At 35.3% G+C, this 24,549-nt stretch overlaps 1 protein-coding gene across 1 annotated transcript; it reads left to right on the forward strand.

The window, feature by feature from the left end:
* On the forward strand, window positions 1–24,425 carry LOC148626944 (uncharacterized). The gene is made up of 5 exons (XM_088564253.1): window positions 1–145; window positions 1,699–1,809; window positions 10,770–10,920; window positions 22,257–22,347; window positions 22,788–24,425. The coding sequence occupies exons 1-5, from the start codon at window positions 142–144 to the stop codon at window positions 23,619–23,621; spliced, it is 1,191 nt and encodes a 396-aa protein (XP_088420379.1). The 5' UTR covers window positions 1–141; the 3' UTR covers window positions 23,622–24,425.
* Window positions 24,426–24,549: the final 124 nt, after the last annotated feature.

Genomic DNA, 24,549 nt, shown 5'->3' on the forward strand with positions numbered 1-24,549 from the left:
TATCCTTTAGCAAAAATACGAGTAACAAGTAAAGTACTCATATCCGGCGGAAACCTGTTCAATGACAACGAGGCTCTTTTCACATGCAGATAAAAGCTTATGTTATGATTCAATGTTTGTGCTGGAATATTATCGGTCTAAATGGGTATGTTTTGTATTGATTTGTAAAGTTCGTAAAGTGTTTCAATTGATTTTAATATAATAGCGTATATTTATAAAAAAAACGTCGGAAGTATATCAAAATATATATATATTATGTAAATTTATTGTCACGTTTGAAGTGAGTTTTTTTTATGGAAACAAGTATTCAGTCATTGAGTAAGGTTTCCATTTGATACAACAAAGTGTAATGTCATTCATAAGATATTTTGTGTCGACTTAGGAAAAAAAGATTTTAACAGCGTCAGTTTTTCTCTATATTGATACTTCCGTAACGGACAGCGTTTAAGTTCCCCGTCAGAAGAATTCACCCTCGATCTTCCATATGCCCTTATATTTGTGTACAAATTACACAGATCTATTAATTGATGATTGTATTATTCCTTCCTTGTTCTTCTCATTTCGCTCTAGCTATCAAGTATATAAAATATTCACATTTCGCCTTAGTAAGATTTGGAGTGAACATTGTTAACAATGGTGCTGTCTTATTGATTACAGGACCTTCAATTAGTCTAACGTTTTAGTGGTTTTTTTTTTTGCTTTGTTATGCTTTTATGTTTTTCTTTTTTTTTGGCATAGTTGTTTTGTTTCTCTGATGTGTTTCTTTTTAGTTTGTTTGTAATGTGTGGTAACTGTTTTAAAAAGTGTCAAACTAAATAAACCTTCTGGAAAAAGATTGTATATTTGGAGACACTTCGATAGAAGTAGATAGTACATTTGGACACATTCAAATAGTAATAGAATGTACATTTTGACATAGATTGTACATTGGACACATTTCTATTGCAGAAGTATGATGAATTTAATCTACTTAAAAGATCTGATTCATCCTGTTCTACAAAAAATCGTACACAATAGTAATAATTACGACAGCCACTTACACTGGCCTAGAAAATAATGTGACTAGACTTGAGATGTGGGTTAATCATAAAAACACTGACTGTCATCATTGTTGTTATACAGAGCAATATAAAGTGACTAATCTTTGAAATGTGGGTCTTAAGTCATGTAACGGTACTTTACTCACATCTATGAAAGGGAAACTGGTCGGAAGCTGGACACTTAATGTACTAAACTATGTTAATCTAGTAGGCAGGAATGTTAAAATTAAGTGGATTTATTCATTCCGTCCCATGCACTCCCTTTTAAAAACCACGTTATTCATTGAAGTATTTGAATAGCAAAATAATCATTGTGAAATCGACTATAAACTCAAGTAGCTGTGTAGCAGTAAAAATGATATCATAGAAATTCCTACTGAGATCTCGGATTTAAAAAAAAAACAGTCATTAAAATGATACCATAGAAATTTCAACAGAAATGTCATTTATAAATAACCTGTAATTAACATGACATCATTAACATTCCAGCAGATGATATCTCGGATATCAACTTTTTTTAAGTCGAAGGATTTCCTTTATAAATACACAATTTGTATTGTTCGCTTGCATGTGGTGAAATGCTTCGGAAGATACATGTTATAACTGCTAATAAATTAATTATCTTTAAAATACAACCTTAGTTTGTTCCTCGTTGTAGTTTGTAACAGTAAGTCTGATTGTATTGCCTACAGTCAATGTCTGGCAAAGTTTCGGGACGAAAATGGAAATCCGACATCAATACAGACGACCTCAGTTCCTGTGACAACTGGTGTGTATTGTAGAATGTAGTTGCATGCTTTTTCCGTTTCAAAAGTATGAAATTGCTCTCTTTTTCATATATGTAATTATTTCTGTTATATAATTAATAGAAATGATTTATCGAATGTTACATGTTTAATAAATTTCGCTAATTAACATGTGAAATAATTAAAGAAATTTCACCCCCGGAATTTTTCCCGCCAACATATCGATCAGCCGATCACAAAATTTGTAAACAGCCATTCTCTGTGAGCATAGGGGATGTAACACGCATGGTCTCGCATTTCTTCAAAATTGCGGAAATATAGACCTATAAGTACAAAAGCAATGTATTGTCTTTACGTGTTTTAAACCGTTAGTTGCCATAGTAACGCACACCCGTTTTCCCGCCAAAAAAATCTGAAAATTACTGTATTTTAGTTTTTATAAACCTGAAATTGTCCAAACTGAATGATATGTCACAATATTTTCATAATAGCTGAACTATAACGTTTCAAACATGAATTACGAACAGGTATATATATTTCAACAAATTACAGTTTATAGGTGCAGCTTGAGGTATAAAAATGGGGTTTCAGCCGTGTGTCAAATAACTAATGCATTTTTGTTAGACTCTTATACACTTATGCAGTGGTTTAGCATCTAAGTATCATTAAAGTAGTGTGATATGATATCTATTCTTCCTTTAAAAGTAAAAAAAAACATGTTTGGGAAAGTGGTTGGCAGGGACGCTGCTAAGGAACTGAAATTGTCATATTTTTTACTTTCAGCTTTTTAATTTTTCAACTATATCAAATGAAAAGATATGTTTTAAATATGTTTTGGTTTAATCACACGTGATGTAATAATCATGCGTTAACAATAGGATTGGGATCTGTCGCCAAGTGCAACGATAATCTAAATTACGTTATAGTATAACCTTTTACCTCAAAACCTAAATTGCTGTATAATCTGCATTTCTACCGAACTTTAAAAGCGGTGTCTTTTGTCGAATGAGCATATACCTAATTAATAAAACATATTTAATATTTGGCATGTGGGTATAAGAATAATGGATACAAGGGTTGGTGACCTTTGCCCTTGAACTTTGACCTTGAGGTCTAAATGGGTATATTTTGCTTCCATGAAGTAAATGTAACAAATCATGTCTGTTCTTTACGTGTCAGTTCCAAAGGTTGGCGATTTCAATCTTAAGCCTGACCTTGTGATAAAATGTTTCTGTTTTGCCTGTTTTTATGTACATGTAACAAATTTTGAGTGTAGGTCTACAGTCTCAAGAAGAGAAGCAGTTGCTAGGATAAGTGATTTCTTTTTACAATGTAGCATAAGTTTGTGTTTAGTTTTACTTTTTTATGTAACAATTATTTTATTGTTTGCGCTGCTGGTATCCAAATAAAAAAGAGGAGGGCTGCAGGGTCAGAGGAAATTCGTACCATGCAGAGCACTACCATATGCTTGTTTATTTTTAATTTTTACCTTCACTACTAAAAAGTTGCACTTAAACCTATGATACTGTCGCTTTTATCTGTTTTTTTTAAGTCCGCGACAGTAATTGGAAAATTATTTTAAAGTGAGATCCGTCCTGTTGAGGTTTGCATCGCACAAAGGATATTTAACCCTTTCCAAGTGTTTGAGTTCCCATACGAATGAGAAATGAAGAAGAATAGACGGAATGACAAAAAGCAATTGTATGACGATGTTAACCATTTTGTTGGCATTCCATGGAATATTCATCACACAGGAGTCTAACAGTAGATAGTTTGTTATATAAATAGAGAAACAAGTTTCTTTGTACCTTTTCTTGACAGGACGAGTTATGGTATATCGATGTTCGTCCATCCATCCGGGGTTCACATTTAGCTAAGTAACTAAATATTGCTGCCATCAGTTGATTTGAAACTTTGCTCTTTATGTATTTTTTAAGTCAGTAATATTGTTAGCGACTTATTGCACACGTGATTTCAGTACTTTACATTCGCATATGATGTGCATAATTATATATTACTACTCCACATTAAGCTGCTGTTCGGTGCCGTGTTTACCGTCATACCTTCGTAGTTCTAGTTTCATACGAAATCAAAATGTACCTCTTAAATATCATACACATGTGTTTTATGTGTGTGTGTGTGTGTGTTTTTTTTTTTGCTTGTATGAGAACGGAAAGTTAAAAGATGAAATGATCGGTTAGCATTGAACATTACCCAGTATCCGCTTCAGATACAGGGTCTTGCTACAATTAACTATATAGGCCAAATACATTATCAGGGCATTGATATCTATATATAGCCTTTGCCAGTTGTTTAATCTGGTAATGGCTATATAATTCACGCGATTAGCGACTTTGAAGACTTCAGTCTTTGATTTTAAGTTTAAATTTCCGATGGTCAAGGGCGCTGGGCTTTGTGCAGGCGGTGTTGCCCTAGATATCACAGCGGTACGAGCTCGAATCCCGCGGAGGGATCGACCAAAAATTTGCACTGCAAATTTGACAGTTCTAACATCGTTGGGAATTTTCTGACCCTTATATATATATATATATCATTCTGATACGTATATATAGTACTCATTATTCTAATCCTTGGTGTAACTTATAAGTAAATTAGTGATTGTTATCATAAAAACCATGCACTAGTACGATGAAAGCAAGGATCATTACACCCTTTTCAATTCATTTCACGCAATTTAAGTTTCTATCATATTTTGAAAATCTGCCAGTTGAACAAATTTGGCAGGGGACTGAAACGTTCGGGATATCTTTCTTCATTTAAATTACACTTGATTACTGTTATATGTATTACATCTGTCTATGTCTTAATGCCCAACTACATTTAAACAATATTTTCACCAAATTTTAACTTTTACTTTAAGTTTTACAAAATTAGATGGGGTCAACTTGGTGCACGAAACAGTGTGCCTTAATGTAACTGTGTAGTGCATCCTAAGAAATGGGACTTACAGTTCAATAGGGGCACAACAAATCGTTCGGATACAATAATGCACAAAATTTGAAATTCAAGAAAGGTAAAAAATAAGTTCTACACGGGTGCTTATCAAAGACCTTTGACTAAGAGTAATGTAACTAACAATTCTGTTAATCTGATAGAAATCATAAGGAATCCAATGAACAAAAATTTTGAAATCCAACAAAGATAATAAAGAGCTGCGCTTTAAGCGCATGATACGCCCATTGCCCTTTTAACTTGTCCTTATGCTTTTAATGAATTGATAGGATTAACTAAAAATACTGTGAGCCCTGTCAAATACCCCCCCCCCCCAAAAAAAAAAAGTATATAAAAAATGAACAAAACATTTGGCACTATCAAAGCTACCTCAAGTTTAACTAAGTTTCTTGTCCATAGATTCCTATATTGTTCAAAACACACTTTTCTGACAAGATTGCCAGGTGCCTTTTATATTTATTAGTCAATCATCATAACAAATGGCCTGTTTTAAACGGTTTTTCAACGAATAAATATTCCTTGGCCGTTTCCGCTTTTTTAAAGAGTAAAATTTCATAACACGAAAACGTAAAATTTGATGACATTTATACAAATCGGAAGGGAGTTTACGTCAATAGATATGAACAATTCACAAAAGTTTGATAAAAGTTGATGAAAGTATTTTTGAGTTATTTTCCGAAAACATGGAAATCCCCCTTTTTTTAAAATAAAAAAAAAACACGGAAACGAAACATCTGAAATTAATAAAATTCGAAAGAGAGCCTAGGTCAATAGACATAAATAATTCAACTAAATTTCATAAAAGTTAGTGAAAGTGTTTTTTAGTTATTGTCCGAAGTGTGAACGACGGACGGACCGACGGGCAACGGTATATCATTATACGCCCCGTCTTAGACGGACGTGTGAAAATGGCGATTGTTATAGGTGTTGCCAATTTGGCCTGTTATAACTCAAAATTCGTTAGACTTATATCTTTAATTTGGTCGAATAATGCAGGTAGAAATTTTTTATAAGGAATCAAAAAAAAAATCGAAATCGGACCAAAAATTAAAAAAGATGAAGCTTTTTGGAGTGGCACCTGTGCCACCTTATAACTTGAAAAACCGGAAGAGAAATCTAAAATCAAATAGGGTATATAAGTCTCGCCATGTGACTAAATGATTTCATGAGAATGGGTCCTCATCTCCCATTCAAATGCATAGAGATTCGTCATTAACATAGCATTGAGTTCAATGTTAAAAGCAAAATATATTTTTGTGAAAAAATACTGATAACAGATGACAAATATATAGTTCTACTGAATAAAAATGTTAAGAAAAGCATAGAAATAGAAGATTTTGCATAATGATACAACGTTTTCATTTTCCGGAAGTGAACAATAAAATGCAGACCGGCCTTCGGAATCCAATACGTTCTACATCTAAAATTCCGGAAGGAAAACTTAAACTAGAACGAAACTTACAAACCTTTTGAAAACGCAGGCATGGATTGTATAAGGAATCCAATAAAAATTGTCCACAATGGACAAAAAATAAAACGATAATTTTCTTGTGGGAGTGACCCCTTTTGGCCCCTTATAACTCGAAAACTGTAAGAGATATCTGAAATCTGATTAAAAAAACGCAACCAATGTAAGAACATCAGACCACAAATAATAACAATAATTTTTTGTGTTGTCACCACGTTAACTGTAAAGATAATTCTACCCTGTAAAATATTTTACAACAGAACATTGACATATGAATCATAAAAATCGGATCAAAAATAAATTTTCATACATTCTGATGATAACACCACATTTGCCTTTTAGCCGCTTATTTTCAGAAGTGGTGGAGCAAAACATATAAAACCAATAGGACCCTTTGTCATGTCCCTAGGAACAATGTGGTAAAATCTATAAAAAAAAAAAAACATAAGTTTTGATTACGTTAAACGATAGTAAATGGACGCAAATGACGGCAGGATGATACTATTATACGACCGAAAAATGTTTTAAATGTCGTATCAAAGTTGATTATGCAGATCAAGCGTAAATCATTGGCAATTGTTTTATCTGTTGCAATATTTAGGGCAACAGGAGCCAACTCACTTATTTCTGAACATATCTAAAACACTTATGAGGTACATTGTACTTTAAAATTAATTGAAATTCCCTTTTCAGCTTGAAAGGAACTACAAAATTCTCCGTCGCAGCTGAATGACGACTCCTCATAGGAGTCATTGCCCTTGAAAGACCAAATTTCTTTCGGTAACAATATCAAACATGAACAGACTTACTACTAGTAGGGCACTGCACTTCCATTTTTTTATTTTGCGGGAAAAATCTCAATATCTACAATGCCGAACTTTTTATGAATATTCTACTGTTCTAAGACAATATAACGGCTTTTATGCGATGTAATGCAAAAGAAAAAAATATCATAACCCCATAGATCGTTTTTCACTGAAAGACTTCAAAAATAAAATAGTTTAGGAATTGATAGAATATTAGTTGTATTTGTTACTGATTAGTTCATATTTTGCAGCATTTATGGTCGAATAAAATATAAGCAAGCCAAAAAATCCTAATTTTTGCGGATAAATTAAGCCTCTTTTTACCGTGGCAACCGAATGTCAAAACGATACGTGTAACTATGGGATGTTTGTCGTTTTATGGTGGTAACAGGCTAGCCCTGCAAATATAACAGAAATCGGTCACCATTCGTGGCACAACTTGATACGTGATTAAAGAAGAATGGCGAGAATCTATATAATAAACAGGATTCACAGGCATTAGGGGCACGAATGGTTTCTAGACAACCAATAATCCCCTCAGATTACTTAATCTGATTCGAATTAGTATATTTTGTCACTTTCTGTGCCCTTCGATTGAAAATATAACAAAGAATTGCCTAATACCACCATCTTATAAAAAATCGACTCGAGTAGTAATATTAACAGGGAAAGAAATCGACTCGGTTAGTAGTAAAGAGTAATCAAGGGAACCAAGATTCTAGCGGAAATCAAAAGAATGTAATCTAGGGAAAAAGACCAGACATGGAAAACAGACAAACACAACAAAGAACATAAAATAACTAAAATAATACATTCAAAGAAACAAAAGTAAATGAGGAGCATGGACTAGGTGCGCCGGTAGGGTAAGCATCCTCTGCTTTTCTAGAAACACCCAACGAGTTGCTCAAAATAGGTAAAGTCCGTGTAAAATGAAAGAGGGAGGAAAGGAAAACTATGACACGTTGAACAAATCAGTTTTCATGGTGCAGATGGATACACCGTAACGATTAACGAGTTCATGATGATGACCATAAAACTTCTGTAGTGTTGACTTCAATCTTGTAGCAACATAAACCTGTTCCAGAAGCCTAATTGTAAGAATTCTAGCGCGATGCAAATAATATGTGTATTTACGGCAAGCTCTGGCATAAAGTATAAATTGTGATATGAAAATTTTATACGCAAGTGCTGAAGAGATGTTGTCACAGAAGAATGGAAAGTTGACAATTCTGAAGGAAAAGTCATTACGTTTGTCGTAAAGTTTGGTCCATAGTTTTCCTTTACCATCTATCTCTAAGTGAAGGCCAAGATATGAGGCTGACTTTGCAGTGTCTGTAGTATCCTTTATCTCAAGTTTTTTTGGGGGAGTAGATGCGATGTATCGAATCCCTGAAATTAAGATTGTTTAACGATAACACGTCATCTATATAGCGGAAACTGAGATTAAAGGATCTAGCTAAACGATGGTTTTTCTTTCGGATCAGATCAGCTATAAAGTCAGCCTCATTAAAGTGAAGGAATTGGTCAGCAAGTAGAGGAGCACAATTTGTTCCCATTGGAATGCCGACGTTTGAAGAAAAACGCGTCCACCACACTGGAAAAATATGTTGTCGATAAAAAAATTCCAGCATTATGAAAACATCTTCTTCTGTATATTGGGAAGTTGATTTTGGAATCCTCTACCAAAAATATCATCCCTTTACTACTATTCGAGTAGTAGTAAAAGGAAGCCTTTACTACTACCCGTGTCGATTTTTATCAATCAAGATCGAAGATCTGAAGATTTAGCAGTCACCAGAGCATTTATATTTGTAAAACCTGATAACATCTGCCATTATCTTACTCTATCGCAAGAACGTAGTCCCAATGACATACCCCTTTAAGGTTCATATAATGACAGTAAGGTCCAATTTATAGGTATTTCTAATATATCGAGAAACATAACAATTTTTACTGCAAACTAGATTAATCGGGTCGGTCGGATTAATTTGGTTTGTATCAACAATGATCCAATTTAAAAACTACTACCTCTAACTTCCTCTCAGAACCTGTTCATTTCCATGCATTTACTCGAATAAACCAGTCATTCACTTTCGATATATTCAGTTTGCCTACAAATGCCTCATTGAAAAACGCACATAAACCATTTGATATTAAGCCAGAAATGACAAAAACAATTGCAGTAGTATATACTGGTATTGCGCTGTCGTCGTCGTCCGTACACACTTAGTTTTCGTGCGATAACTTTAGTTGGTTGATCTTTACAAAATACTATAACAAGGTTCCAAACTTTGGGTATAGCCTAACCTTTTTAGGATTAGGGGCCAAAAAGCTGTTTGAAATAAGCATTTCATAGAATTAAGCTATATAACTCCAGTGAAAGCATAGAAATGTCAATGATATTTTTCAACAATATTTTATACCACAATGGTCAGACTTGAAATTTTCAGAAATTAAGGGCCAAAAGAGGGGCCTGAAGCAAGTATTTCCTTAGGTCTGTATAATAACTTGAATGTAAGTGAATGAATCTCAAATGATTTTAAATACAAGATGCCATAACAGAAAAGAAAGACTGGGATTGATTTTTGTTGTAACTTGCGCCAAGTAAATATAAGAAGTCATAAAGGGGCTAAAAACGAGGTTCTTTAATGATTTCTGGACTATAACTTACATAAAATGGAATGGATCGCTCTGAAATTGTACAAGGTGCCATATCCCTAAGGAAGTTTGGGGTTGGTTTTGCAGGTTTTAGCTGTGTTATATATCTAATCGTAATCAAAATTCAAAGTTGTGTGTAGTTTGAATGGTGCACCCACCCTTGCCACAAGTATTCAGCATTCGATCTCCGCAGTTGTGCCCTGTGTATCATTTTACTGCAATAATCATTATATTTGGCTATTTGTCCGAGTGTTATTACAATAGAGCTGTAGGTGCTCACGGGCCTTAAATGTGCATGGCTAGTGTTTCCCTTCACCGGACATAATTGTTAAATTTATATTCAAGAACTTTGTCATTTATGTCAACGTACATGTCTCTGAAATTAAGGTTTTACATGACACTTATTTGTCTATCGATAACTCGTAGCACTTGAGCTATATAGCTTATATATTTGGAAATTTATGGGGAACATGTGCCTGAGGACATGATTTATTACAATTAGAATGGCTACAGTTTGAATGATTTGAAAAAAAAAAACAGTCGATGAATTGAATTGTACTTGACAATTTAGAAACTGGGAAAGGCCAACTAGTAGATCGTAGTAATAAATCAAAGAGATCAATGTCAACCATTTTCAACAATAAGCTTGTGTTTGAAGCGTATGTATTCGATCCCCGTCCTTTCATTTCATCCCCGATTTTTGCAATTTGACGATTATTTGAGACGTAAAAGTCTAAACGATCGATATAAATAGATTCAGTACACGAGTATTTTGATTAATAAAATGGTGGTATTAGGCATTTCCTTATATTTACCATTAATTGGTCCAGAAATTGACCACGAATAAGAAATTTAATCAAATTAACGAATCGGAAGGTTCTCGAGAAAAAAGGGGATGGTCGAAACCATCCGTGCCCCCAAGTGCCTGTATTCTCCTTGGATCATTACAATTCCAAGTCTATTGTATATATAGTGGTTAAGTTATCAATACAATAAACATTATCTGTAAAAAGGGAAAAAGACGCCAATGGATATTACAAAATGCATTTTCTATGTACAATTATTTTTTTCTCTGCAGAACTGACTAGTCCACCTGTAAAAGATCCACTGGGTATATTAGGTGGTAACCTTGCTGCATACATTGGTGCTAGCTGTGGTGGTGTTGTCGTGTTTTTTATCTTTGTTATTTTATGTGTTTGTCGATGTAGAAACACAGAGAAGAAGAAAAGGTAATATCAATTATTATGGTAGAAAAAATATGATTTTGTTTCCAATACGACCGACTTCCTACAATTGTCATAGATTAATTTCTTTCTCTTTCACAGGAAGCGGAAATGTTTATCCTCCCTGAGCACCTTTGTCTAAATGGGGTTCGTGCAATTCGTCTGTGTATTTAACTTATATTTTTTAGTTATACTACATTTTATTCGACACTGTTTGGTGTTCTCGGCGTTGTGTTGACCAATGATTTCTAGTGTATTTCGTTCTTAAATGTACACTTACTTTGCCAACAAAACCTGTTCTGTAGTTCATCCACGTATAAAACGAAAAACTTAGTACAAAATACAGCCAAAATATTGCCAAAATGATCAACAGGAATATTTGCCACATGCCACAACAACTCTAAAATAGTCCAATCATTACAGGCAACCTTTGATGAAATATTTAGTTTGTTGATGCATGTTGCCCATTTGTCCTGATCGAAAAAAATTACTCGCAGTCCTTCCGTAATTCGTAAGAAAATATTGGTTTAGTTTTATATTTATTAATTTAATATGACTATTTTTTACGGAAGCGTATTGGGGCAATACTTTCTTTTTTTTTTTTCAAATTGTCGACTTTAATCTTGGAATTATAACCAAGAGAAAACGGACAGCCGAACCCGAATGGACGTTTTAAGTGGAAACAGAACTTAATTGAACTTTAAATGCTGGACATTGTTTATTTTATCGTTTTAAGGTTTTCTCCGTATCTATAGTATCTATATTTATTGATTGACATTTATTTATTTGTAATTGACTTTCGTCGCCCAATTGTTCTTTAATCCCCTGTTTAATCTTTATGTTTGTCATTGTCAAAACGCCCAAGCAAATTTGTCAATATAGCAATTATCGCTAAATGATGTAATACGTAAAAAAATCGGAATGTTGTAAGTGTTTTATAGGCCTCTGTAAAAATATAGCATAGGTTTTTGTCTAGTTGAATCGAGGGGTCTGTCCTTGACTTCCGAACTGTACACATGTATTTTCACCAGATGTAAATCAAGTCGTATATAGTGTACTGGGACTTATTATTGCATCTCATGCCGTAAACCGTAAATTATAGACCAATGCATAAAGACTGTGTAACCCGCCAATTTAAAGGGTTATAATTGGGGAGATCCGCCGACTCCCGGCTACCAACTGATGCCGAGCGAGTACTGCTACATGCAACTAGTTCCCTATTTACATTCAAATATGGAGTTACCTAGATTGGAAATTTTTAGAGCGTGTGATACGTCGAAAGCTGAAACTTGGATTACAAGATATGAACACATGTGCGATTTTGCAAAGTGGGACGAAATCCAAGCAACCAGAGGTTTTGTTTCCTTCATAGACAATGATGTGTTAGCATGGTATATGCTATTAGACGATGAAGATAGGAAACTTAAGTATTTCAAAAGTTTCGGGAACGATTCTGTACAACAGGATAGAAAAAGCCGAACTTTGGCAAGATGCTGCTAAAGCCACTCAACAATCAAATGAAACTCTGAGTTTATTTCGCGTTTGGAGAAACAGTGTTTTCTTTCAGGAACGACGCATATTTTAGAACAATTTATATTTAGGGGAATCCGACCCGAATATAAGATTCCGTTTGTTTCGGCTACTAAATGCAAACCGTCATATTTCGTACAAGAGGCCGTCCAAGCAGCTAAATTAGCAGAGTCCACCATCAAGTTGACGAACCCAGTTGAGAGCCATGAAGTGTCTGCAATCCAACCAATACCGATCCACGTCCAGCCTAATGGTAAGTGTGGTTCTTTCTTGCGGAACAGTGAACACATTGAGAATGCACACGCCCATAACCCTCCTCTCATCTATGTTTTTAATAAGGTCACAAGTAATAGGTAAAGTAATTCACGGGAAAATGCATATTCCCGCAATCAAGTTAGTGCAAATAAGCCCACCTATTCTAAAGCACAAGTGCTCAATTCTAAAAATATTGTAAACTTACTTGCTACTTCCAGCAGTTCTAGTGCAGATTGTAAAATTAATATTAGGATAGGATCTTCGGTTCTTCCTTCGCTTATTGACACTGTACCGTCCGTGTCAGTTCTGAGAGAAAGTGAATTAAAAAATTGAGGTTAGCAGTTCAATATCCCGTAGAAAAATCCGACCTTATAGGTGTACGCGGTGTCAACAACAATTTCATTAGGGTTTTAGGTAAAGTCATATTACCAATTGAAATAGGCAAACTAACACTGTATCAAGATTTTTATATTTTGCAAGATTTAAACATGCCCGTTATTTCAGGTAGGGATTTTATGCACGACCAGAAGGCGGAAATAAGTTTTCCAAACCAAATTTTGTTGTTGCAAAATGGTATTACAGATGTTTCTTTGTGTCAAAGGGAACAATCGGAATAATACTGACAATTTCGTCTGTATTATTTCCGAAATTACATTTTCACCGAGGCATAGAATAATTTTACCAATAAAAATAGACAGCTTATCTGAAAACACCATGGGTGTAATAGAACCAAGCTTTTCGTTAATTGAGAAACAAAATATGATAGGTGCACGTTGTTTCGTTAGTACAGTGAAAGAAAAATCAGTTATTGAACTACTAAACCCAACAAATTCTCAAATCACATTAAAACGAAACATGGTTATAGGATATTTTTCGCACAGGCAAGAAAAAAAAACATTTTTGGAGGGTTAAAAGATAAAACAGATTACGTGAACACCTTAAATCACCAAACCACAAATACCCATATCTTTGGCTAAAGACATGGGGATAGATCTTTCAAAATCGGATCTATCGGAAAATCAAAAAGATTAGTTGTTGACTCTGTTAGGGCAATATAGGCAAGCTTTCGCCAAAGATCTGTCAGAGATCGGATGTGCCAAGGTAGGCAGACACGTAATCGATACCGGTGACGCCAGACCAATCCGTCAATACACATACCGCTCAGCGCCTAAGACAAAAGGGGAAATGGATAAAATATTAGACAGTATGGAAGAGGGTGGAATAATTCGAAACAGTATGTCACCTTGGAGTAGTCCTGTTTTGCTTCTTACTAAGTCAAATGGACAGAAAAGATTCGTCGTCGATTACAGAAAGCTCGGTGCTGTGACAAACATATTTACCCCCCCCCCTAACCGCATCTGTCAGACGTCCTTGACACCTTAGGCTCGTCAAAAGCCCAAGTCCTGTCTGTTTGTGACATCAAAGAAAGTTTCTGGCAAATCGAAATTGACGAGGCAAGTAAAGAGAAGACAGCGTTCATCACACACAGAGGCCAGTATGAGTTCAACCGATTACCATACGGTTTAGCCAACTCACCAGCAACTTTTAACATGAACGAAGTCATTCGAGACCTGAACTGGCGAAGCGTACTATGCTACGTAGACGACATACTGATATACAGCAAGAACTTTGATGAACATGTGCAACACTTGGCAGCCCTGTTTGACAAACTAATAGACGCCAACATAAAGTTGAAACCAACCAAATGTCAGTTCGCATGTCACGAAGTTAGGTATCTGGGACACATTACATCAAAAGACGCTGTTACAGTTGACCCCGAGAAAACATCCTCGATCCGGTCATTTAACCGACCTAAGACCCTTAAAGAACTGAGAATGTTTCTAGGCTGTGTAAATTACTTCAGACGATTTATACCAAATTTCGCGAAGATAGCCACGCCGCTAAACAAATTGCTTCAGAAAAACCAAAAATCGAATGGACAGATGTTTGTCAACATGCAGTGGTTACCTTGAAAGATAGGCTAATGTTGCCACCAATACTAGTACTGCCAGACTTTGGCAGGGAGATTGTACTCCACACTGACGCAAGCGCCACATCTATAGGCTTTGTTCTACAACAATACTGTGCAGAGACTAAGAAACTCAAAGTCATATCGTATGGCGGAAGAATGCTAAGAAAAGCAGAACAATTATGGGATGTCAAAGATCGTGAATGCCTGGCGCTAGTAACTGCAATCAAACATTTCCATGTTTACCTAGCCAACCGCAAATTCTAAGTATACACTGACCACATAGCCCTTCAATATTTACAAAAGATCTGGTACCAAAAGTAATAGTCATACAGGGACCGTCAACGATGAACAATTATCGTTCAATACTCAAGTTTCGGCACTACAAGTCATAACCGAAGCAGAAGTGAGGTATCGTGACCTCGACCCAGTAGCTCACATATTTGAGACAACAGCTGTCACAAGAGACAAAGTTAAAAGGGCACAACTTGAAGATTTCGAACTGAGACAAATGTATGACTACATTGAACAGGATACCCTGCCAGAGGACACAAAGTTGGCCGATTTGATTATACTGGAATCTAACCACTATGTTATTTCCGACGGTATCTTGTTTCATCACTATTATCCGAAAGGGAAAAGCCACATGTCAGACAGAGTCGTTAAGTAACTTGTAATCCCAAAAGCTCTTACAAACGACATCCTGCTGTCGTATCACGATGCAATTATAGCCACACACCCAAGATTCGACAGGGCATACTACAGTATTACGCTGAAGTACTTCTGGAAACGCATGTACTCTGACATTGAGGATTACTGCTGAACATGCTTAGAATGTCAGCAATGCAAAACCAGTCCACACATGAAAAAGGCGTCGTTACAGCCACTGTCAGCTACAGAATTATTTGAACGGGTTCAAATGGATATACTTTGCAACCTACGAAAGTCAGCAGAAGGCTACAATCAGATTTTAGTCGTAGTTTGCGCATTCACAAAATGGCCAGAAACTTTTCTCATGAGAAGCGGTTCAGCAGCCGAAACGGCCCGCATCTTCTTCAATGAGATTATCTGCAGGTTTGGTCCATGTCGAGAAATCCTAACAGATAGAGGACAGAATTTCATGTCAATTTTATTGAAAGAAGTGAGCTCAATTTTCCAAATAACCAAGTTGAGTACCTCGTCGTACCATCCAGAATGCAATGCAGCTACGGAAAGACAAAACCGCACAATCACAACCTCTCTGCGAATGTACTGCGACAAAACCAATGAAAGTGGCCAGAATACCTCCAAAGCGTAATGATGGCTTACAGAAACACGGTAGCAACCGAGTCAACGAGCTACAGCCCGTATTATCTCTGTTTCGGTTGGGAACCTAGAATCCCACTTGACCTTACATTAATTCCAGAATCAGAAGCAGGTTTGAGTGGAAATGCAGAAGCAACCTTTAAGGCAATCGTTGACAATGTGAAGTCAGTCAGAGAAGTCGCAAAGAAAAACATAGAAGAATCTCAGGAAAAATATAAACAGCAACATGACAAGAACGTCGGTGAACCGTCATTTCGTCTCAACGACCAAGTTTGGCTGTATTATACCAGAACTCCAACCGGCCTTTCACCAAAACTTCAAAGAAAATGGATAGGTCCATACTACATTGTCGAACTAATTGGGGAGTATACCTACCGACTACGGCGATGTACTGACTATAAACTTCTAAGAGCACCAGTTCATGCAAATCGTTTGAAAAAGTATCATGGTCCGAAGGACAGACCGACCAACTCGCCAGATGATGTAAATGAAGATGAAGATCTCGACCCTAACCAAGTACCAGGCGAAATGCCTGAAATTCTTGACAGAGTCAACGACGCAATCGAGCAACATAACAAAAAGCGCGATACTCAAGGGGGGCATAAAACCAAAACAAACAGGAATGTTACGAATACGCACATTAATCGTAATGCACACCCAAACAAATAATACTTCCAATAAAAACAATGAAACATTTGTAGTAGAAAAAAAATTCTCAAGAGTAGGAAAAGGGGCAGTACACTGGAATATTTCATTAAGTGGAAAGGCTATAGTGAGGATGAAAACTCATGTGAGCCTACTCGAAATATTCCAATCCACATCAGACAACTGTTTCATGCACAAAAACGCAGGCAACGCAAGCGACACTAGTATTTGTTATAAAAGATCGTTTCACAAGGACTGATCACCCTTGTGAGGCATCTTACACACCATTTTATTCAATAGTTTTACACGTGGTTTCACACATTTTTTTTTACAGTTATAACTCATGGCACACAAAGAGAATATTTTGCATAATTTCAGAATGTGAGCTAGGTTATTTTTGTATTCATTTTTGTATTCGGTTGTAACGTCGGACCTAGTGTCTCAGACACAAGTTGTCAGGTCGTAAATTTGAACCAGAACCACACATTTTTTTTGTTGTTGATATCATTTTACTTAATTAATAGAACCATTTTCATTTACTAGTAAGCTAATATTTATGAGGTGTCATTTTTTTTTGCACACCACGGAATTATCAATGGTTTTATTATGTCCAAAAACATCATCGCATTTTTGTGAACAAAGAGTATAAGATAGACTCGTCACCTATCTTGTATTCTAGTTCTTCTGTATACATAGGCGTGACGACCCTGTACTACAGTCAGTAATATTTTGTAGTGCACCATTTTCAGTGCCGCGCATATATAACCATTGACAGTTCTAAGCATAAAACATTTACAAATTCCAGTTCCCTAGAAAAGATAATCCATCCCTTTAATATCCATGTAAAGATCGCTCGTATTACTCAGTCAATATAGTCAGTTCAATTGGAACCAGTGTGTATTGTAGGTCACCTAAAAATAGTATCCTGCCGGGACATAGCATTGTTCCTTAAACTGCAGTGGTAAAACGGTGACAATACGCATCATGTTTATATTATTTAAATAGCTCATTTTGGTCCTTTAATTCAATAAATTGTGCATTGTCATGTGTTCAGTGTTGTACAAGTAATTATCACACTTCAGCAGCCGAGGACTGGAGGATCACGACGAGAAAACCCTCACCATGCAGACGTTACGATATGTTTGTCCCATTGAAATTCAGCCGACACGACCCATCTATAATGTTCAGTTTGTACCACTGAAGATACACTCATCCATGTGAATAAGACGACAACACAGTTGTATTCCGCTTAATAGTAATGTTCCGTGCTTGATCATTAAACTTATCGTTAGTAATGATACCATATCTGCGTAACACCGATTCCAGAGTAACAATATTAACAATTTAATTCAATGTGTGTCTAAATCAAATAATTTAAAATTTAGATAGATATGTATGTGAGCGAGGTCGCTCACTTTGTTCAAGCAGGGGAGAATATAACCGAGAAAAAACGGACAGCCGGACCCGATGTGGAAACAACTTAATTGAACTTTAAGTGCTGGACATTATTTATTTTATCGTTTTAAGGTTTTCTCCTATCTATAGTATCTATATTTATTGATTGACATTTATTTATTTGTAATTGACTTTCGTCGCCCAATTGTTCTTTAATCCCCTGTTTAATCTTTATGTTTGTCATTGTCAAAACGCCCAAGCAAATTTGTCAATATAGCAATTATCGCTAAATGATGTAAAACATAAAAAAATCGGAATGTTGTAAGTGTTTTATGATCCTCTGTAAAATTATAGAATAGGTTTTTGTCTAGTTGAATCGAGGAGTCTGTCCCTGACTTCCGAACTGTACACATGTATTTTCACCAGATGTAAATAAAGTTTTATATAGTGTACTGGGACTTATTATTGCATCTCATGCCGTAAACCGTCAATTATAGACCAATGCGCAAAGACTGTGTAACCCGCCAATTTAAAGGGTTATAGAATAATCAACATTAAACATGGAAATTCCAACTTCAATCTTGGAATTATCATCGTTAATCTTGGAATTATCAACTTTTATCTTGGAATTTCCCATGAGCGTCGGACGAATGAGTGTCGGACTTACGACGTTGTCTCGGTTTCCAATACTTTATATTATACAAAGGTTTCCGTCACTGGAAAAGTGAATATTATGACGATTCAAACATTCATTTGTATTCAGGGGCGGAACCATGATTGTAAGGAGAGGTACAATTGACCGGAAAGGGGGTTGTCCTTTATCTTTAAAAAAGTCGTCTTGATGATATTGATGGGATATAAAATAGTTTTATCAGGACAAGTTTGAATTTTGTTCCGGTTTGATGATGATATGGAAAACACCGATAGTCCGACACTCATTGGTCCGACGCACATTGTAAATTCCAAGATTAATGTTGATAATTCCATGATTAATGTTGATAATTCCAAAATTAAAGTTGATAATTCCAAGATTAAAATTGATAATTCCAAGATCAAAGTTGGAAATTCCCATATTAAAGTTGGAATTTCCAAAATTTAATTTAATACTTCCACGATTAAAGTCGACGATTGGAAAAAAAGATGGCCCTAATACGCTTCCGTAATTTTTACTGTTAAAAAGATGCCGTCGTTTTTAATGCAAAATTTTCCTATTACCTGATAAATGCACACGGTCATGAACTTTAAACCACGCCCCTTTTAACCGGAATATTTTTTTGTCAATGAAATAATCCTATCTGGTAAAGGTGTGAGTATAGGAATAAATTAATATGAATTTACCATGATAGTTTTTGCCAAAATATTAAATTTCGAGAACTGTAATTTATATCTGAATGTATTAATTTGTATAAAGAATTTTGGTTTGATTTACGCATAACATAAACATCTTCGGGGTTTTTTATGCTGTTTTTTTTGTTGTTGTTGTTTTTAGTATTATATCTCCTTTTTGGCATTTTGATTCTGACTTACAGATTAACAATTTTACGTTTATTGCTTTTTTGTTATACTTCACACCCAGAAGTTACATTTAATTATCACATATCTGTAAAATGAATCTATTGAATTTAGAATTTTTTTCAGATTAATCAAGTACTGATGGCACTGTTAGACATGTCCCTTTTTTCAACAAGAAAGTCTTCCAAATTTGTTTTAAAGAGAACTTATAACAATTCTTATGAAACAGCAAACACTATGAACATACTTTATCAAATCAGATTCCTTTAAGCAGAATATATATTCTGAATAAAATGAGTTCTTAAATAAAACAAACACAATAAAATACAATAAATTAAACAATATAAGTCTAGTGCATTCTGCTTAGATCGGAACCCATGACTGCATCCAATAGCCGCTCCTCTGAAAACGAACCGGTATGATTCCATGTACATCAAGAAATATGACTAGAAAAATAAATCGGATTTCAAGGGTATCTCAGATTTAAAATAAAAATAACTCTGTATGACTTGAATAACTCGAACACTCGAAGTTCAACTTGTTATGAATACTGGTAACTCGGGATATAACTGAACTATAATTCAGACAGTGATACCCGCACAGAGTAAATATTAAATATACACATATCATACAAAATACCAGAACATCACTACACCCAAAAGGATACTTTGTAAAACATCAGAACCTGCGACTCGACTAAATCTATAGCGAAAGTAGTTCTGTTGCCATATGAATCGCTATAATACAAATAGATGTGTAAGAACTTTTGGATTTTAATTTTACAAGAAAAACTCTGATCCGATGATACTAAACATAACCACGAAAAAAGTCCATGAAGTCATTGCAACATAGATAGATGAGAGGAATCTCTCCAAAGAGGCCCACAATTTGGTTGAGTCTGAACCTAGAACACCATGCTTTTATATGCTTCTCAAAATACGTAAAATTTTGAATTATGGGAGGCTGATTGTCTCAGAATGTAGTTGTCTTTCTGAACACATTTTTAGTTTTCTGCACGTTTTTATTCCTAACAACATTCTAACGAACATACATCAATAGAAAAAAAGAAATGAATAAAAAAGGATACTACTTAAAGATACTACCCATGCTCTCATAATTTTCGATTTCTTCTAATCAGACAAAGCCATAAGGCCGACAATTTTGGCCACCTGCTTCATACATAGACTTTAACCCTAATTTAGATGATACAGGTTTTTAAAAGACAACCGTGCTATTTTTGACTTTTCAATACACTACTCAATATATTCTATGAAGTGTACATTTCTCTGTTGATCCTTACCGAGTGCATCTTATTTGAACATGGTGGAGCGAGGATAGTACTGGCTGTTAGACTTTCACGATAGGGTTATATTCAGCTTCCACGGTAGGGTTATGTTCAGCTTCAGGTTATTTTAGCTTCCACAATAGGGTTATATTCAGCTTCCACAATAGGGTATTATTCAGCTTCCACAATGGAGTTATATTCAGCTTCCACGATAGGGTTTCTCTGTTGATCCTTACCGAGTGCATGTATTTGAACATGGTAGAGCGAGGATAGTACTGGCTGTTCACGATAGGGTTATATTCAGCTTCCACGGTAGGGTTATGTTCAGCTTCAGGTTATTTTAGCTTCCACAATAGGGTTATATTCAGCTTCCACAATAGGGTATTATTCAGCTTCCACAATGGAGTTATATTCAGCTTCCACGATAGGGTTTCTCTGTTGATCCTTACTGAGTGCATGTATTTGAACATGGTAGAACGAAGATAGTACTGACTGTTAGGCTTACACGATAGGGTTATGTTTAGCTTCCACGGTAGGGTTATATTCAGCTTCAGGGTTATTTTAGCTTCCACAAGAGGGTTATATTCAGCTTCCACGGTATAGTTATAATCAGCTTCCACAATATGGTCATATTCAGCTTCCACAATATGGTTATCATCAGCTTCCATGGTAGGGTTATCTTCAGTTCCACGGTAAGGTTATCTTCAGCTTCCACAATAGGGTTGTATTCAGCTTCCACGGTAGGGTTATATTCTTCCACGATAGGGTTATATTCAGCTTCCACGATAGGGTTTTATTCAGCTTCCTCTGTAGGGTTATATTCAGCTTCCACGATAGGGTTTTATTCAGCTTCCTCGGTATGGTTATATTCAGCGTCCACGATTGGGTTATATTCAATTTCCATGGTAGGGTTATGTTAAGCGTCCACAATAGGGTTTTATTCAGCTTCCACGATAGGGTTATATTCAGCTTCCACGATAGGGTTACAATGTATATTCAGCCTTTGTTGATATCAACACCACAGTATAGATATAAAGTTTCCATACCACAGATGAAACACGATATATTCAGTTAATTTTCATGTCTTATTGGATTGACAACTTTTTAAACTTTACGCTTGCCAGGTTTTGACCACTTGTGGAGCAGTTCATGATTACCTTTCCAGAGCACGTGTACCCGATTTTTTGTGGGAGTTCATATAACAAGTGTTTTCGTTTATGTGTATGTGTTGTTTTGTTCTCTTCAGTTTTGTATATGTAATAGTATTCTATTATGTACATTGTAGATCGTATATGTTTCCTATTTTCGCTCTACAATTTGACTGGAACCGATCATTAAACTATTTAGATCACTGTTTTTTATTTTGTTGCCATATTATGGTTGCAAAACAAAATTGCTGTAATGTCAGAGAGTAATCACGTGATTAGTGTCTATATTCACTTTTAGGAGAATAATAGAGGCTGATTACCGTATAGTAGCAACGACCCTGACAAATGTCAATGATTCAGATGGTACAACTTACGAAGAATTGTGTATAGTAAGTTCGAATAGAAAAATGATAATCTAGACCCTGTAAGAACACGCCAGTATTTTACCGACTTCATTTTTTATTAGTCTTTTACTTATGCAACAGGCCAAATTCAGTCACTTGATGGGCAATATAGACGGCAATAACATATTTATAAACAAATGCCCATTTTAATCATCACTTCTGAAATTATTTCGTCTGAATTCGGTTTTAATATTTTTTTTATAATCCGATAATCAGAGGCTTTTAATTAATCATATGACATATTCTTCATAACCAGTAATGAATGCATACGTCATAGCAACCTTGAACTGATTAATATCAAACAATAACAAACTAACTGAATGTATACGTTAAAGTTAGTTGAAAGTGGTGAAAGGTATGTTAAAAAAATAAGTTACTGCTCTTTGTAAGTTCTCTTTATAATGTTCTATATATGTGAATTTTAGGAGAACCCACATTACAATAGACAGCATGACGTGCAGTTACCCTGTAAAAGGGAGAAAAAACGTTTACCGGGAGTATCGAATGTAGTTACTGATACTTTCAAACGATTGGTCAGTGTTGACGGTACCCAGCCGTCTCCTGGTACCTCAAGAAACCAGGTATCGAACAAACCACTACCTCCGGTACCCGATCCAATAAGTAAAACACTGCCTGGATTAAGCAAACAGGTCGCTAGTCATAAACTTTCGGAATCTATTGATGAATACACAGAAATTGGAGCAGACGTTAAGCGAAGGAGTAATGTATATAACCCCTTAGACATGAATAGGTTCGGTCACACGAGGGACAGCCATGGAACATATGAATCCCTTAAAGATTGTCAGGCTAGGGAAAGTGGTATACATTCTCCTCTAGCAGGCTTACCAGATGGAGAATATTTCACGTTAGGAAAAGAAGAGGAGGAAACCGAACAGGTTCACAGTCCGACGGGAGGCGAATATATGACACTCGCTAAAGAGGAAGACGAAACTTGTTTGATTACCAAAAACACTACCTTGCTTCCAGGATCAGATTTAAAATCATCCACTTCGGAACTAGCACCATACGCTGAGTCAGATCGGTGTGTAATTGAGGAAGAGGTGGACAGTGGCATAGGTGAAGTAGCAGGAATGAAGCAAGATTATTTTGTACTCGACAAAGCTAACAATTGCAATAAAAGTCCAGAAAATTCCGATTACATAGAGCCTGTTGAAGGTGACAGACATTCTTATATGCAGGTCCTACCTGATACTACAAAAGAAAAACCTCGATCAAATAGAAAACTGACTAGAATGTAAAAACTTTCATATTTAGTTTGTTAACCAATGTGCAAGTATTGATTGTGAATAAGACAGCTATAAATTGTATAAATCATGCAGAGACAATGGCTACTGTTATTCTTTTTTAAACTAAAGGTAAATTATATTTGGAATTTATTTTTCTGAGTTTTAAATTGAGTATCAAAGGAAAATAAGGCGCGTTTTTTTTTTAATTTCCCCGAAAAAAAACACAGACTTATTTGCATCAGGATACATTTTCTGTCTAATCGCCCTACACTGTACATGTCTTGTAAAAAAGCAGTACATACAAAATAATAAAAATTCGAAACTGCGTTTTAAATGTAAAGTGTGATTCATGATAGTCCGCCGAGAATAGTAACTTTGTATTGTTTTGTAGAAAGAAAATTCTTACGACAATTACTGTTGGCAATTGTTTTAAAGTAGTCGGACAGTTTTAACTAACGATGAAAATCAAAAAGCAAGTAAGAGTAATCCAAAATAAATCTATTATTTCTAAATTTGTGTCTGTTTATGTTAGTTTATTCACTTATTGTAAATAAAATTTAAAGTCGATTCGACCGAATAAGAATACATGTATTTCCTGGAATGTAGTTTGATATATACTTTTCATACACAACTTAATTTTCCAATTAGTGTGGATACCAATGATGTTAGTGCTTTGCTTAAATACAAACATGCAGCTTGTTTAGTAGAAAATGAAACATTCGCTGTAATTTTCAATCCCTCATGCCAAATTTAATATAGGGTTTGTGTGTACGTTTCACAGAACCGTTGTTTATAAATATTAAATGATAATGGACATCCTTGTCTTATTTCTCGTTCTAAACGTTGTAGTTAAACAATTTCATTCTTGAATATGCCTTTGTTTGTTGTTATTTTTTGTAGAAATAATTAAAAAGTTAACCACGCCAAGTGATTAATTACA

The sequence above is a fragment of the Perna viridis genome, chromosome 1 (assembly GCF_037379345.1).
Source record: "Perna viridis isolate PV_CMFRI_1.1 ecotype Kerala chromosome 1, ASM3737934v1, whole genome shotgun sequence".
NCBI lineage: Eukaryota > Metazoa > Mollusca > Bivalvia > Mytilida > Mytilidae > Perna > Perna viridis.